General features: G+C 41.6%; 2 protein-coding genes across 4 annotated transcripts in view; one reads left to right on the top strand and one right to left on the bottom strand.

Moving 5' to 3' along the window:
* Positions 1–6,571, top strand: part of PDCD11 (programmed cell death 11) — a 28,404-nt gene extending 21,833 nt beyond the window's left edge. For both annotated transcript variants that reach the window (XM_079976553.1, XM_079976552.1), the window contains exons 27-36: positions 838–960; positions 1,273–1,395; positions 1,748–1,898; positions 2,031–2,147; positions 2,241–2,381; positions 2,775–3,025; positions 3,288–3,456; positions 3,869–4,022; positions 4,644–4,809; positions 6,047–6,571. In XM_079976553.1, the coding sequence (XP_079832679.1) occupies positions 838–960; positions 1,273–1,395; positions 1,748–1,898; positions 2,031–2,147; positions 2,241–2,381; positions 2,775–3,025; positions 3,288–3,456; positions 3,869–4,022; positions 4,644–4,809; positions 6,047–6,212 (1,561 nt within the window). In that variant the 3' untranslated portion in view covers positions 6,213–6,571. The remainder of the gene's footprint in view (positions 1–837; positions 961–1,272; positions 1,396–1,747; positions 1,899–2,030; positions 2,148–2,240; positions 2,382–2,774; positions 3,026–3,287; positions 3,457–3,868; positions 4,023–4,643; positions 4,810–6,046) is intronic.
* A 932-nt stretch (positions 6,572–7,503) lies between these two features.
* Positions 7,504–17,052, bottom strand: CALHM2 (calcium homeostasis modulator family member 2). 2 transcript variants are annotated; one of them, XR_013839069.1, is made up of 4 exons: positions 16,815–17,052; positions 11,311–11,945; positions 8,704–9,679; positions 7,504–8,661 (listed from the first exon to the last, which is right to left on the bottom strand). XR_013839069.1 is itself a non-coding variant. In XM_079976554.1 (3 exons), the coding sequence occupies exons 2-3, from the start codon at positions 11,851–11,853 to the stop codon at positions 9,263–9,265; spliced, it is 960 nt and encodes a 319-aa protein (XP_079832680.1). In that variant the 5' UTR covers positions 11,854–11,945; positions 16,815–17,052; the 3' UTR covers positions 7,504–9,262. The 2 variants fall into 2 exon arrangements, 1 of the variants encoding a protein (XP_079832680.1); XM_079976554.1 differs by having other exon boundaries at positions 7,504–9,679.
* Positions 17,053–17,480: the final 428 nt, after the last annotated feature.

Genomic DNA, 17,480 nt, shown 5'->3' with positions numbered 1-17,480 from the left:
CGTGGCCAGCGTGACATCGCTGCTCTGGCCAGAGCCAGAGCCGCACACGGAAACGCCGTTTACCTTCCCGCTGGTAAGCGGTCCCTATTTATCTACTTGCACCCGGAGGTGCTTTCAAACTGCTAGGTTGGCAGGCGCTGGGACCGAGCAGCGGGAGCGCACCCCGCCGCAGGGATTTGAACCGCCGACCTTTCGATCGGCAAGCCCTAGGCGCTGAGGCTTTTACCCACAGCGCCACCTGTGTCCGATAATAATAATAATAATCAATAATAGAAAATACTCTATATCCTATTGCACAGGTTTTCAAAATTAGCATAAACTGCCCTACTATTTGGGACATAGGAAGAGGGAACCTAACATTTGGGCCTAAAGCGCAACTACAAAATTTTGTTGCATTTGGAATGGATTCTGCAAAGTAGATAAATATGTGTCCTTTGATTCCTTTGCTAAAGTTGCTTGCTGTTTTTGAGTTCTTGAATTTTTTTTTAGGATACTGTGGTTTCTTGTTTATTCTTGACTTTTTTATGTCCAGTTCTTAAGAACAGGGGAAATGAAGAAATCCCACTAGGACTTCTCCTTCGTTCATTGCTTTCTAAACTGTAAGCTTTTCGAGGGCAGCTAGAGCTCTACTTTTCTTTATTAACAAAATGGAGATAGAAGTTGTCAGCATTTCAAAGCCCTTGCATATGTTGCAATAGTTTCTGTACTATGGATATGGTTTTTTTTTTTTACTATATTGTCAGGATTTTCCGCTTTGCAGTCACTAGAAGTGTCCTTTCTAATAAAGAAGCCTATCCAGAAATAGGGCGTTTCACTACTTCTCCATTTCTGTTATAGGATAACTCCCAAGAGCCATTGTAAAGTGGAAGACCCTGAAATCACATCCCTCGACGATCTTCAGAATGGTCAGCTTGTCAGAGGCTATGTCAAATCCATCACTCCATCAGGCATCTTCTTTGGGTAAGTTTCCCTTGCTGACCATAAAAAAGCGAATTCCACGTTGTGAATTTTTGTTGGAATGGTGTCTAAATAAATTGTAGAGCAGTTTGGAGCCTATAGTTCTGGAAGTCAGGAATGGCCAATTGTTCCATCTCAGAGCAACTTTACCTAACCCTGAACAATCTGAATAAATTTTAATCAATGAGGGGTGGGGTGGAGTTTGTCCACCATTTCACTTATAACATTTTTCTTTTAAGAAATAAAGCTGGTCTGCAATAGGAGCAAAATAAACCTGTGTTACTATATGCCACTATCCTTTTTTCCCCTTGGCAGGTTGTCTGACTCGGTTGTGGGTCAAATCCCACCACAATTTATCTCTCCTCTCTTCATCTTGGATAATTCATTGTGTGCAAAATACATACATGCCGGCCAGTTTCTTACTGCCAAGGTTTTCAGGTAGGTGTGATGTTTCCTAATAGAGGGGTGAATCTGGGATGGAAAATATTGCGGAGACACATGGGGACAGTATGGTTCACAGGACAACAAAGACCAGAGTTCAGATATCACAACAGTTGTGGGCTAACAGGTGGTATTGGGGAAAGCATTTCTATATTTTCCTCTGCTCGCTGTCTTATGAAATGGAAATTATAATGATTACCATAGAGGGCTGGTGTGATGCTCAACAAGTTGAATAATGTTAAAGCCTGTGTTACTATTAAGAAAGTACTGTGTAGATTTAATGTTTATAGCAGTTCCTTATCTCTCCTGCCACTTTCTTTCTGCCCTTTCTCTTTTACTCATTCTGCAGTATAAATAAAGAAAAGAACCTTGTAGAGCTCTCTCTCCTTCCTGAAGACACTGGGAAGCCAAGCATTATCCCAGAGTCCCTAGAACTGCCAGTTGGTGAAAAGGACGCGCAGCCGAAAAAGCGAAAAAGGGGAAACTCTGAAAGTGAGCAGGTATTTATCCTGGAAAAGGGGGTTTTAACCCCACTGTTGATGTGAACAGTTATCCAACGATGCAAACAAACTACACACACAAAAATGTTTTGTTTTTTTTAAATTAAGCTGCTCTACCTGAACTTTTTTTAGGAGGTTAAAGCACGAAAGAAGAAAACTCGTTGCCCTGAAGATGATGATAGTGGTGTTGAGGTCTACTATCGGGAAGAAGAGGAGGGAGAAGAGAAGAAGTGTGCAACAAAATCTAAGGTAAAAGACTGGAGCATTGTTTGTGCTTTGTGTGGGATGCTTGCTGTGTGTGTTTCTAAATAGAGGCTTTTTTCTTGATTGTGTTTTCTGTAGGAAAAGAAAGTTCCAAGGCTGCAGGTTTCAGCCAGCTTTACATGGGAGGAAGGCTTAAGTGTGCTGGATACGACCATGTTGAACCAGAGGGAGCAAAGCTCTGACAGCGAAGAAGACGACGACGATGTTACAGAGTCCACGGTAGAGTATCTCAATGTATTTTGCTTTGCATAGTGCTTGGTATGCAATCCTGTTTACTTAGGCCTCTTAAGAGAAGTACTATCTTGCTGGCCTAGAAAGTACAAAGGCAGTGTTTTGCTTCTAAAATTAGCTTAGCTCTATGTCAGGAATTAATTTGTGCAAAAGGCCTTTTGTGTTTTAGGCTTGCATCTGGGGTTCATGGATCACTTATTTATATATACCTATGTCTATAGAGACTATCCGTATATAGTTCTTTTTCTCTAGATGTGTTGCTCTGAAAAGAGTGTTTTTGTATATGCAGCTGAATTTTGAGCCATGCCCCTACTTGCAAAACTCTCTCTCTATCCTTTTCAACTAATTGCCTTCCTCTTCTGCCTTGGCCCTCTGTTTAAGACCAAGAAGCAGACAAAGAAGAAAAAAGAGCTCGAGAAGCAGAAGGCAGAGAAGGAACTCTCCAAACTTGAAGCTGCCCTGATGGATCCCAGCCGGCAACCTCAGACAGCCGACGACTTTGACCGATTGCTCCTTGGCAACCCAGACAGCTCCATCCTCTGGTTGCAGTACATGGCTTTTCACCTTCAGGCTACGGAGATAGAGAAAGCAAGAGCTGTGGCAGAAAGGGCACTCAAAACCATCTCCTTTAGGTGAACTGCTTCCCCTTATCATCCATTTTTAGCTTTTAGTTGATGAGCTGCTATTGCCCATGCATGCTTAGCTTGGCTTTATCTCGTGGGAGGGGCACCTGCAGAACAAAGTGGACAGTTCTGTTACTTTCTCTCCCCTCCCTTCACAGACGTTGTCCAGTCAGATCTCCTGCTTTCTCTCCCAGGGGGATTTGTTGAGCAAAAGGCGAGCATTGAGCCATGTGTAGGTAGGGTGGTTATTTGTGGTGCTTCTTTCTTTCAGAGAGGAGCAAGAGAAGCTGAACGTGTGGGTTGCACTGCTGAACCTGGAGAACATGTATGGCACCGAGGAAGCTCTAATGAAAGTCTTTGAAAGAGCCATCCAGTACAACGAGCCTCTGAAGGTCTTCCAGCAGCTGGCAGACATCTACAGTGGCTCTGAGAAATATAAGGTGAGGCTGGGTTTACAGTGTTGCCGAGAGAAAGATCACTTCTGCTCACTGAGTCTGGCAGGGAAATTGCTTGTTCATTCTGTTCTTCGGAAGAGCCCACCGTGGTTGATCCACCTGGATCCTGCGCTTCCATCTACCCTGTGGATTTATCATGCTGTGGAGTTTTCCTCCATTTTGGACAAGCATCAGGCTGATTTCCCTACATTCCTCTTTTTCATCTAAGCAGTACCACCACATTGCCTCTTGCTCTAGCTTGTTGGCTGCATAATATTCTCTGGGGCCCATGAGTTGGGTTCTGTACTCCAAGATACATACAGTTGTGAATAGCATACAAAGGCAAGGGAGAACCACAGGATTCAAAGTGTGTTTCCATGGTTTGAATGATCTTCTCTCCTCTGATTTTTATTTTCAGCAAGCTGATGACTTGTACAACACAATGCTGAAGCGCTTTCGTCAAGAAAAGTCTGTGTGGGTGAAGTACACCACTTTTCTCCTGAAAAGAGGCTTGGTGGAGGCAGCTCATAAGCTCCTCCCACGTGCACTGAAGTGCCTGCCAGTCAAAGAACGTAAGAACCACTTCGCTCTTCTTTCCTATGATTAGCATCTAAACATCATGTTGGTTATTTATGCAGTACACAGGTAATATCTAGGAAATGCAGTATGTGCTGTGAATCTAAAAATATCCATAGCCATTGTTAGCAAATTCTTTCAATAATTTTATTGGTACTTTCCTTTAAAAAAAATACTTTTCAAAGTTAATCATTTAGGGATTGGGGGGGTGGAGCATGTTCTGAATGGGGAGATTTCAAAGTTAATATAAAGGATTGTGTATATTCCTGGATGCTGCAGTTTTACGAATGGCTTGAGAAATTCAGACAGGATTTTCATAGCCTAGATTGAATGCAAGATATCCTTTTGCATTGATTGCATAATTTCATTTATTTCCCTCCCAATGCACTGAAGGAAACCCAAACAATAAAAAAATTGCCAACACAATGATCAGTGCACATTTTATGAACGGGCGGGTGTTTAATAATTTTAGTTTTGTTGCCTACTCTGGGAATTTGGTAGCATGGAACCCCAATTCCTTGCTAATATTATTGCCAAAGTAACTACAGCATCCTTGAACTCTAAGCAGAGGCAGTGACGACTAGCCAGAAGAACACTTCTAAAATGCACTTTTGCAGATCTGGATGTGATATCAAAGCTGGCGCAGCTGGAGTTCCAGTTTGGTGATCTGGAGTATGGCAAGACTGTTTTTGAGAATACCCTGAGCACCTACCCGAAGCGTACAGACATCTGGTCAGTGTACATAGACATGATGATCAAACATGGCAGCCAAAAGGAAGTACGGTGAGTACTAGCATGGGAAAGTGGGCTGGTACTTCTGAACTTCCTAGGAAATACAACATAAGGGATGCTTCTTGGCCTTAAATCCAGGGAAGCTGGGAAGCTTGATTTCATGTGAGCAAATATTTAACAACTCTGAAAGGTGCCGCAGGAAGTGACTGGATGGTAAGCATTAAGAACCTGTATTAGGCCTGCTATTTACTAGAGGAACCCATTGGCTTTCTTTCTCAATACTTTCCCTTCTCTCAGCCTGGAAGCTGAGAGTCTAGCATGGGAACCTTCATACTCATAGGCCATGATTCCCAGTTTTCAGAAAAGGCACAAAATGTATGTAAAATTTAATTGCAATCTGGTAAAAAAAATATTGTTCCATAGCAAAGAAATTTAAAGAACTTGCTGGTATGAAAACTGGGGTGTGGGGCATGTGGCTTCAGAGCAACACCATATGATTTTTGTTAACAGTCAAGGGAATTGCAGAGAGCCTGTCCTTGAAGCATGACTGATTATACCTTTCTGCTCTCTCTTCCAAGTTTCTAGAAATTTATTTCCCTTTTCAGTAGCAAAACAGCCCTTAAAAGGCCCCAACACTACTTACTCTCTAACAAGAGAAGAAGCAAAGGATTTTTGTCTCTTACCAATTCTAGTAAATCAGTTTTGCGTCCTAACATCCTAGCTGAGTTTACATGTAATGGGAATTCATAGAACTCCACTATGTGGGTGAGCCTTAGCTTGTTCTCTTAGCAGAAAACCATAGTTTTCTGTTACATGTGAACTGAGCTCCGGTTGCTGCAGGCGTGCTCTTAGACTAAAAATATTCTCACTTCTCAGGCTAGGGGTCCCCTGCCATGCTTGTAAAGAGCAACTGAGATGTGCTTGACATTTGACAGAGCAGGATTTCTCAATGAGGGTGATATACCCCTCCAAGCATGTGTGTACTGAACTCTGAAGGAAAACACACAAGTGAAACTTGTTCTAGTTTCAGAAACTCTGTGAACAGATCCTTGTAGATGCTAGGAATCTGAAGCTCTGTGATTGAACACAATGTCTGAATTTTCTGGAAACACATGTGGTAGTCACTTCCTGTCTTCTAGGCATCATTTTGATAAAGTGCTTATGATGGGCAAGAAAGATTTGTACCCACAGGATCAGCTAACTCCCAGGCCCATGCTTTTTCTGTTGTTTGTTTGTTACCTGTTTGATTGCATAATAAAAAAGAGTTTTCCTTGTTTTTGTTTTGCAGGGATATTTTTGAACGTGTAATACACCTAAGCCTAGCAGCGAAGAAGATGAAGTTTTTCTTTAAGCGCTATCTGGAATACGAGAAGAAGTATGGCACAGCAGAAACAGTCCAGGCTGTGAAGGCAGCAGCACTGGAATATGTGGAATCCAAAAGCAATCTTGCTTGAGGGCTAACTTCTAGAGCAGTCAGGCTTTTTTTGTTCTCACTTGCAGTGCAAGAGGCAGCAGGGACAGAGAAGCAGACCATAGCTGCAAGGAGGAGAGTGTTTCTGCCTGCTCCATGTCCTGATCTCAAAAGCAGATTGGGTTAGCCCGGACCAAATTACTATGCTTTATCAAGAACTGTGTGAGAGCATAGTTTCTGTAGATGTTTATACCTATTGAACCTTACAAAAACTTTTGAATATGAGAATTATAGTTGGAGCTTTATTTAAATTTATTTTGGAGTATAAAAATAGCAGAAAGTCACCCACTACTTTGTGCTTTCCTGTTGCTCTGCTCATTAAATGAACCAGGGTTTTTTAAAGCTTCCTTTTTCTTCTGTTCATTTTCAAAGGTGCAAGGAATACTTCTGGTGTCTGTCTTCTGCCAGTATTCTAGGGTGTGTTTCCTGGCTTGTCTCATTAGATTCATTCTCACATACATACAGTCTATCATAAATCTGACTTAAGAGAGGACTATTGGTTATGCCAATATGCAAGAGTTGGAGTTACTCACTGATGCCGTACTTTATGAATATATACCTAGAAAATTATGCCAGGGCTGTTTTCCAGCCCTTATTTTAAAATGGCACATATACTTAGCACCTAAACCCAATGTAAAAATAGCAGGTGAAAATGGTCCTCTGATATCTGATTTGTCATATAGCCATGACCCAAATTAGAAACACTTTCCAAGGCAAAACTCCTATATCTGCATTGCACAGAATCCAGAGAATGTAATTTATTTAACTGGTGAACAGAAAAAGGCCTAGCCGCCTAGTGAATAATGTAAGGGTAATGTCTCACATCCATTCTCTTAACATTTAGCAGCTGTACATCTTGGTCCCTTCTCTTTTACATCCCATTTATTACTGCTTCTATCCCCTTTGTGCCTACTTGATCCTTATCAAAAGCTTTGCAATAATACAATTGGGATAAGCAGAATATATTTTACAAACAACACAGAACTGATGTAAAATCATCAGATCACCTGATTAATTCAAGGGGCAAGATCTCTTCTGATCATTTACACTGAACTGACCTGGAAAAGCAGGCATAACCCATCCTTTTATATGCATTCCAGCAGTGGGGTATAGTAAGCCAGGGAGAGTGAGTTGCAATGCCTATAGATTTTGGTATGTGACAGACACATGTGAGACTAATGTTAAGATTTCTTCACAGAACCATAATGGTTTAATGTTACAATTCCACATAAATCTTGTGAATGTCTTGAATGCCCAAGAAAACTAGAGATGCGGATGTTAAGTCACTTGAAAGGTGACTGTTGCAGCATTTACTGGAACCATGAAAAATGACAAAACATATATTGGATCATGTTGTTTATACAGTCCATGTGGTCTGTGCCATATTTGATTAAGGAAGACCATAAAAGCCATGAGAAATTATAACAGCGTTTAGAAAGAGCCGTGGAGTGTAAAAACACAAAATCAAATTACAGTACATGATACCGGACTTCTTATAGGGTCCCTCAGCCAGGAAAAGGAAGCTCTTCAGGTCTTCTGTTCATCTTAGTGTGGCTTAAAACTCCAAGCAGGCATCAAATTCTGATTATGGTTTTTGCTGAGGATACTAAATGTTCATACCTTGCCAAAGGTAGAATATGTCATGGATAGGGAACCTGTACGCCTCTAGATATTGTTAGACTGTACTCCCATAATCTGACCATTGGCCATGCTAGCTAGAGCTGATTGGAACTGGAGTCCAATATCTGGAGGCCACCTATTAGCCATCCTGGAAATAAATAGAAGTGCTTTTCTGTATAGCAGCAATTCAGGTAATTAGATAAAATCCCTGATTTAATAATTTGGGTAGTCACCCTTTGGACAACAGACCCTTGAAGCAGGACCCTTTACCATACTCTTCAACTCTCACCCACAAACTTTTATTAAGAAAGGATGGTCCCCAAACTAAGATGAACCTTGCAACATTTTTGGTAAAAGATATGAAGATAATTGTAATAAATGGGGAAAGCAATAGTAGCTCTTTGCTGGTAGACAGTTATTCAGAGACAATTGTGCTATCATCAGAAGTCCAGTACATGGGAAGGCATGTACAAGAGTCATAATGAGAAACGGGATCATAAAAGTGCAAACTGCAGAGTCTTCTCCATTAAATAAAATAATCCAGTCTAGGTCAGTTAGGTGGTTTTTTTTTTTTAATCCTGTGGAGGAAATACAGGGCAGATGCCACTCACAAAAACAGAATTCAGCCAATCCTATGGGTCCTAGTCCTGAATCTTGATAGGGAAGTAGGTTTCTGAGAGATTCCGCTGATAATTTCTTGTACTAGCAATCAGAAATTTGTTGCCTACTACATGTTTCCAGCCTACAGCATGCATCATCCCCTGATCATTGGCCATGCTGTGTGGGGTTGATGTCAGCTGGAGTTCGGCAGCCTCTGGGAGGACCACAGGTTCCCCACCCATACACACACACACATATATGTATGTTTGAGCCCTCCTGGAGGAAGTCAAACAAAAGTAAGCTAAGGCACAGCTGCATGATGGCATTATATTGTCTTCAAAATGAGGAGGAAAATAATCAGCAATTTTTGAGTAAGCAGAGCATCCAGTTCATTTCCTCTTCTTTCCATTGTATGTGAGAATACATCAGTGAGAGGCCTCTGGGTATCAGACCAGCTGTCCCAATCCAAGAGATTAGCTGCAATGTTTTCTTTTAGATTTATTATTCTCTTTGACTCACAGTCCTGTGGTCTTAGTTTAGTAGTCCACAGTTCCAGACATTCTGCTGCTCCTTCAATTTCTGTTTCGAAATGTAGTCTTTTGGATGACCACTCACATCAAATCCATTAGCCATATCATTTGCTGAGAGCTTAGGTCAACAGATAAAATGAAGGTATACAGCACAGATGTACCAAGAGCGGTGGTCACTCTTATAGTCCAGTTCATTCTATGCATGTATACTCAGAAGTAAACCCTATTGAGTTCAATGGGACTTACTCCCAACAGGGAAATGTGTTTAAGTCCACAGCTTCTGCTAGGTAGCTAAGAAGGCCATTTCCTGGCTGTCAGGACCTAAGCTGTTTCCTGTCACACCTTTGGCCCATTTATGGAGACGGCTATAGAGGGGGAAGCCGTTCTTCTCCCGATAGATATAGACCCCTGTGATGGCATCCCATTGTGGCCTGGGCTGAAGGGTTTCGACAGCAAATTCCTGCACCAACTCTTTCTCCTCCTTATCCAGACACACAAAGCCAAAGAAGTTTTTGACGTTGTTTGCAGCCACAACCTTCGAGTGTATCTCAGCAGTGCGCTGGAAGAGTTTGGCCTCGCTGGAGCGGTACAGATTCCAGTAGTCCTCCTGGCGGTAGCTGAGTGGTGAGCAGCAGTGTTTGAGGCACTTGGTGATGAACACAAGAACTGCAACCGCACCAATGAGCATCCACCCAAACAGCTGAAGAGAAAGACAAATAAACCAATTAAAATTTGCATTCCCTTTAGGAGAAAGTAGGGTTCAAAAGGATATCCTTGGCTACCACACATTGATTTGTATATAAATAGAAAAATTCTCACAGTTGGTAAAACTGGAAATTGCAAAAACCTAGTTCATATACATGGAAAAATACAATATATCCTGGAACAGGGACCCACAAGCTTTCTGGGTGGGGGCACATTTGGGACTCTGAAACTGTCCTGGGCAGTGAAAAACAAGTCACAAAAGGAAAAAGTGGTGCTTTCCCAACATCCCCTAGAACAGGCATGTCCAACCAGTAGATCGCGATCTACCAGAAGATCCCTGGCTGATCCTGGTAGATCGCGGGACCCCTATCGATCATGGGATTAAGAAACAGTTTACCAAAAGTTAACAAATAAAAGCTGAAGAACTTCGGGCAATCCTCCGCAAAAAAAGCTAAAGAACTTCGGGCAATCCACCCACCCCATGCATGCTCCCCCTCTAATGACAGTGGCGTAGCGTGGGTTGTCAGCACCCAGGGCAAGGCAAGTAATTTGCGCCCCCTAACCCATGGATTTGCGCCCCCTAACCCATGGATTTGCGCCCCCTAACCCATGGATTTGTGCCCCCTAACCCATGGATTTGCGCCCCCTAACCCTAACCCCCAGATGTTGCACCCGGTGCGGCCAGCCCCCCCTGCACCCCCCACGCTACACCACTGTCCAATGACTGGGTAGATCACTGCCAATTTTTTTATACTGGGAGTAGATCAGTCTCTTGGGAGTTGTACATGCCTGCCCTAAAACAAGCAAAGCACCTATAACACACATACCCCTGCCAAATCAGACAACCCTCCTCACAACAGGTATCCTTTCGAACCAAACAAATACCCCAAAACAAAAACAAACAATGGGGAGCCGCAGGGGGCCTTTGTGAATGTCAAGGAGTGTCTGAGGGTGCTATGTTGAGGGCCCCAGTTGTAGAGAAATATAAGAGAGTTTAGTTACCAGTGGCCAGACAGAGGCTGAAAATGAAGCTAAAGAGAGGACAGTTCAGTAGATTGTTGACCATTTAAGGTTGCAATCCAATGTTTTCTTACTGTGGGGGGAGCTTCACTGCATTGAGTGTAGCTGCTTCAAGTAATCATGCAAAGAACTGTGTTGCAAGGGTTTGTAGATCAGCCCCCACTGGGGCAGCCACAGAATAAACTGAACTAACGTCTAAGCCTTGCCCAGAACAGCAAATGGGTGCAGAATCACATAGATCTAAAGAAAGCCCAGGGGCATGCTATCATACTACGATATCCTGAAAACCCAAAGTTCATACCATGATATGAATACTAACAGTAACTATGTACAATGATAATGGAATAAAAGAAAAAGCAAACTCACTAGCAGAAAATGAAAGGAAAATAGTAATCAAGGGAATTACCATTAGTTAATCGTATTAGTTGATACAGGGGAAGTTAATAAAGACTCTAAAATGAACCTGTTTTAGGAATTTACAGCTTATCAGGTATGTGTCACACATTTTGGAATGGAAAAATATGTTCTAAGCCCTTAATTATTCTTATTCCAAGCAGGAGGCAGCACTCCTCTGCTTCAGACGAACAAGTAAGTAAAATGCAATACCTGAGACTCATACTTTAATCGTCTTATAACCTCATCCTGAAATCTTGTCAAGTTTTGTGGCACGTCTTTACAAGGGAACCTGGCCATGGTTTCTGCACCGTAGCCAGGTGGAAACTTATCCAGAGATGTAGGTTCTATGAATTCACTCAAGGCACAGACATAAGCCTCTCCACGAAGCAGTGAGATCACGGACCATGTAACAGGAGCAACTGCAGCCCGTCCCATGACAGAGCCAAAGATCAAGAAGTTGGCTGCTGCTGAAAAGTTCTTGGTTCCTCGTTTGTGGCATTCAGCTACCAAGTTCCAAGTGTGATTGTTCCAGATGACACCAATGACGAACAGGGCCAGAGCTGGTACACCAATGGCAGCCAGACCATAGATGTAGTTCCTGGCTGGGGAGCATGGACAATGGAAAGCAACCACAGAGAAAAGTTCTTGGCTTCCAACAGTGCCCAGAGCCACCAGGCCATTGAAAATCATCACATCTTTGCTCTTGAAGAAAAGTGAAAGGAAGCGGAAGTTTTCAGCAATGAAGGCAGCCATTTTGCTTTTCTGTATCCAGTTCAGACTTCAGTGTTCTGATGTGGAGTTGTCTGCAGCATCACGGAGTCTTGTTCTTCTCACCTTTCCATGGGCTGCAAAACAGAATAGTTACTAAACATTGGGAACTAAGCATTATCATGGTTGCTAAAGGTCAAGAGATACAATAATACATACTCTTACCTACTTAATAGCTACAATAATAATCCCATGCACACTATATTGTTTGCAATGTCTGCTGGATTTTGGTATACTTTTGGTATTTTCTTTACCTAGTACTATAAATTACATACCAAGTGTACCTGGTTGGTAGGTAGAATACTGTCTCATTTGAGCAGTGAATCTCTACTTCTAGCATTATTTTGAGATGTAATATCCTAAAAACAGCTAGTGTTTTAGGACAGAAACGTGTGTCAATTAAAACATGGGAATTTATGTTGCTTCATTACAAAATGTGCTGTCCAGTACTAGTACTATTCATTTTGATGATGACATTTAATAGAATCTTGGGGAAGTCATTTCATTAGACTTAATGTAATTTTATTTATTTATGGCACAAATGTATATACTGCTTAACATAAAAACATCATAATGGTGCACAACATAAAAGCACAATATACCATAAACAGCATAAAAAATCATTATAAACAGAAAGGTCTTAAGCAAGCGTCTAAAACTGAACACTGTTGATACTTGTCTGAAATCAGTAGGGAGTTCCACAAATCTTCCTTGAAGTGTACCTATTTATCTGTCAAAGTATAAAGGATGTCTAATAAATGAGACAACTTTCTTCTGATCAGTCTGCCACTGTACCGGCTGCTTCCATTAATAATACTAGAAGATTAGAAAGGACTAGGCAGTCATGTACTTTAGTGAACAATCTGGCACTCCATTGCCTTTGAATCCGTAGCTGGACTTTTTATCTCACCGTATAAGAGAACACTCAAGCATGGCTTACCTTCACTTCTATGAGGCTTTAATGACCGAGTGGAGTTTGAATTTTCAGTGAAGAAACACCATTATCAGAATAGAAAATGTGCTGCTGTTAATCTTAGGTTCTGTCCATGTGTTACTTTGCTACCAAATTTTCTGTGTGATCTTGAGACAGATGAATCCTCAGTTTTGCTGTACTTCCATTCACTAGTTCTGACCAGACTGTTGTTATGAACACAGGAGTATTTACATGAGTTTACTGTATTAGTGTGAACAGGTTGGACCAAATGAATGGCACTTGATGGATGGAATAATGAGGAACAAATAGTCATTGCCTGACTAATTTGAATCAATGGGAGGTACACGGAGTAATGAATTAATGGGAGCAACAATTCATTACCTTAGGTGACACAGCTGCATATCCTAGGAATTATGGCCACTCAGCAATGTGAATAATATATCTCCAAGCACCATCTAGTGATAGGTTTACTAATTGCACATTTGGGGCATTATACTTGTATGTATAAAAGTTTAATCCAGCATGTGCTTGAATGCCTCCTGCAAGATAGGGCTGGTCTGGAGGTACCCTAGGAATAGCAGGGTCTCAGACAGAGACCTTTCCTATCACCTGCTACCTGAGCTACTTAAATCATGGGCTGGCCCTACCATTAGGCAAAGTGAGGCAACTGCCTAAGGTGGCAGATGGAGGATGCCAGCAGCAGCTTCCTGGCTGTGCCTCATAAGGCCCCCGCCCAGTTCCTTCTGTCAGGAGGACAGAATTGTGTGTGCTACAAGGCCTGACATGGCCCTCCGAAGTTAGCCTTCTGAGATTTAGTGGAGTGTGCTATTCCATGACCAGCATTGTGGTAAGATTTGGCTTTCAGTCCAGTTGGCTTCTGTACATAGAAATGGCAGGAGGTGCTTGCTTAAGGCAGCAAATGTCTTGGGTTGGCCCTGTGTAAACTAGAGGTGCCAGGGATTGATCTTAAAACCACCTGTATTCAAATCATCTGCTCTACTGCTGTACTATTGCCCCTTCCCACCATGAACATAATTAGTAATGATTTTTTCCTATGGACCCCAATATAAGGTTGCCACATGACTGGAATTTCCCAGACATACCAGAGATTTGGATGTCAGAAGCTGTGTCCAGGCAGAAATCACTCGAACGTCCAGGAAAATACAGATGTATGGCAACCCATGTCGTAAGTGTAGAATTTCCTTAAAAACCTCTCAAAAAACTCAACAACATTGCCCCCTCCCCAAAAAAACAAAAAACCAAACCAAAAATCAACAACTTTTGTGCCTGGATTTTTGAAATATGGCAACCCTGCCCCAATCTCTCTTTCTATGACAGTTACAGCCAATTCAGTCCCCAACACTCTGCAGGCCTGAAGCCTGATCCCTCATTCTTTTCCTCACCATCCATAAATGCAGCTTAGGGCCAGGAGCAACAAATAAATAAAAAAAGTTACCCCACAAGTAACCATCTCTGTTGTCCCTTCAGTCCTCCAAATGGATAATTCTAGATTCTCCTTCAAACTATGGTAGGATTTGTTTTGTTCCAATATCCGTCACTTTGTATTTACATTGAATACTATCTGCTATTCTGTTGCTCATTTATTCAGAGGTGTCCCCCACCCGTGAGTTGTTCTCACTCTGGTCTGGATTGCAGCATTTTGAAAAATGAATAATTTGAAGTCATTTCTAAACTAGGTTACTACCCTCTTCACCTTGAACTTCATATCATTTATAGTTAAACACTAGATCACTTTTCAACACAGATTCTTAGGGGATGCGACTGTTTACTTCCCTCCACCATAACAATTCTCAGTCCATTTATGTGTTTACTGATTTTTAGTGTGTTACAAATCCACAAAGGACATGGTTTTTTATCCATGCCTGCTAAATTTTATGAAAATAAATCCCCTGTGTTCCTGAAGTATTATTTTGACACATTTCTGTTATCTAACACCCCCAGTGTCATCCTACTGTCTTCACAGAATTTTATTGAGTTTTAATTTTTTTTGTAATATTCTCCTCAAGTTCTTTATTTGCTTGACTTACACACAGCTTGCCTGTGTGCTCCCCCCCCCCCGCCAGAGGGCAAGACTTCCACTTTTTAAAGAAAGCTTCCTTGCCTTTTATAGCTTCCTTGACTCTGCTATTTTTAACCATTCTGTGTTCCATTTTTAACCATTCTGTGTTCCGTTTGGACTTGTTTGTACATTGTCTAAGCTGTGGTATTGGTTCCATTTGAGGAGACTCTGTTATAGTGTTTTGTTCTGACATAACCTCCTAGCTTCCTGAAAAGATATGGCACTTATAACAGTACCCTTTGGGTTTCTTTTACCAATCCTCTTATTTGGGAAACGTGTGATAAAATTAACTTAATGTGCTGTATTTTCTGATGTTTTTTTTTAAAAAAACAAATACATATATGCTGCATTTCATAGGATTATGTTCCCTGTTCCCAAATAGCTTGACCGTGCTTGTGTTTTGCATCAAATAATAATAATAAGCAGGGTTGTTTTTTCAGCTAGAACTCACTGGCACTCAGTTCCAGCACCTCTCACGTGGGTGCCATTGCCATTATAAGAGAACAAGGGAGGTGTTCATGATGAGTCCCAACACCTCTTTTACTAGAAAAACAGCATTGATAATAAGCATTAATTCAAACTGCCAGAGGAGGAAAGATGAGGTAGATGTATGGTCTTCCAAGTCATGGACAGTCTCCCATCATGCCTTAAGTACAGCTAAAACCAATCTGGGGCTGTAGCTTATGTTTTTAAAAATCTTGTAGGCATTTTTAGGTTGCAGTCCTACACCACATACCTGGGGGTAGGCCGTGCTGAATTCAATGGAGCTTACTTTGTGGTCATTACAGCACCTGGTGCCGTCCAGCTAAATATAATTTTCTCCTACAGATTTTAATTGGGCCTCATCAATGCAAGTCAATTAACCCCTTAGTTTGCAAGTCTTATCAATTAAAGGATGTTTGTGGGCTTCCCATATGATTATGGTTGGCCGCTGTGAAAACAGGATGTTGAACTTTGGGCAGGCCTTTTCTTATGTAAATGCTTTATGCATCTTCAGCCTGAGTACTTGCAGTACAGAAGATAGCAGAAATTAAAATGATTATACAAGTGAGAGGAAGAACCAGGAAATTCCTTTCCATCTACTCATACACGTGCTTGAGTCATGCACTCTCCGGACTGAAGGACTGAATCCACATTAATACTCGGAACTGAACTTCTATGCAGCAATTTTGGCACCTTAAATCTCTAATATATCTGGGAAGAGGCAGGTTGGAGTAGGGAAGTAGACAGGCTTTCCCATTCCTTCTCTTTCCCTCCCTCCATTATAATCTTCAGGAAAATATAAAAACACTATTAACCTCATGTTAATGCTGATGGAATCTATTACTCTTATATTGCACCATAAATGCAAAAAATATATACGTCTGGCATCTCACATGTCATCCTTGTGCCTGAGAGCCACACCCTTAGACCAAGGCCTGAATGTCAGAAACAGCCACGCACATCAGTACGTACACAGACCAACTACCCCACCCAGAGATTTGTAGATTTTTTTAACGTTCTTGTGCAGGGCTTGTTGAAATCGAAACAAAACAAAAGCACCACTTGAAATTGAAATATTGATAGAAGATGTGAAAGAACTGCTCACATAGCAGAGCAGATAACTATATAGTGTGTAAGCTATTGTGTGTAAACCAGTTGGGCTTGCTGCCAGTTTGCTACCGCTGCACAAAAATAGTTTGAGAATTTTTTACAGTGGAAGCAAACAGGCGGCAAAAGTGATCTTTTCTACTTCTCTAGCCCTGACATCTGACATCCGAGCAAACTTCTTTCTTGCTAATAATAGGAGAGGGGTGGTGGTGCTGGGATTGTTTTATTAAAAATAATAATAATCACAAGTAGATATATTTAGTGCATGTATTTGTTTTCAGAAAGCTCCAGGTTTCCCAAAATCAAAATGAAACTTGATGAGAGAGAAAAAAAGTTACTTACTTCTGCAGGTCACTGTATCAGTTTCCCGAGCCTCTTTTTAGCTGGCCACGTGGGTTTTGAATCTATTCCAGGAACATCTGGCTGCCCTGCACATGAGGACAGAGAATGGGATCAGATGCAGAAATTGCCACTGACAGAAGAAATAGTTAAAAAGTGTGAGTGTGCTGCTATCCAGCAGCTTCCTTTTGCCTGCAAAGGGCCTGGGTGGTGTAGGTTTTTTTGGGTTTTTTGTTTAATTTTCATGTGCAAAGAGAGGGGAGAGGCTTCCGTCTGGGTGGGGATTGTAGAGGGAGGGAGGGAGGGAGGGAGAATTGGTGAGATTCATCCTCTTGCTGTCAAACAGAACACTGTGCCTTTAAGAAAAGGAGAAAAGCGTAGGGAAATGATAGGAAAAAAATGGTAGGGAAATTAGTGGAAAAAATGAAACTCTTCATAACCAGATCAAGTTGACTCATTCACAGAACAGAAAAAAAACAACCTTTGCTTCAGCTGTCTGGGCTGTGAAAATAGGCACTGCAGTTTCTTCTCTGGCCCCCAAAATAATGCTTGCTCAAGAACAAAGGATTTTTGCCTTTACAAGATGATGCAGTTGGCGATATAGGTGCTGTTATGGTTACTTCACCATATTTTATAAGCTTTTCCTAGTAAAGTTCACGCTGCTCTAAG

Source organism: Podarcis cretensis, assembly GCF_951804945.1.
Source record: "Podarcis cretensis genome assembly, chromosome: 5".
Taxonomy (NCBI): domain Eukaryota; kingdom Metazoa; phylum Chordata; class Lepidosauria; order Squamata; family Lacertidae; genus Podarcis; species Podarcis cretensis.
Note: the sequence above shows the minus strand (reverse complement) of the source record. Positions and strands in the feature narration are given on the sequence as shown.

Excerpts from the sequence above, each read along its gene's own strand:
- CALHM2 (XM_079976554.1), bottom strand. The coding sequence starts at position 11,853 with ATGGCTGCCTTCATTGCTGAAAACTTCCGCTTCCTTTCACTTTTCTTC. Across the intron at positions 9,680-11,310 it reads GATTAAAGTATGAGTCTCAG|CTGTTTGGGTGGATGCTCAT; the intron begins GTATTGCATTTT and ends CTTTCTCTTCAG.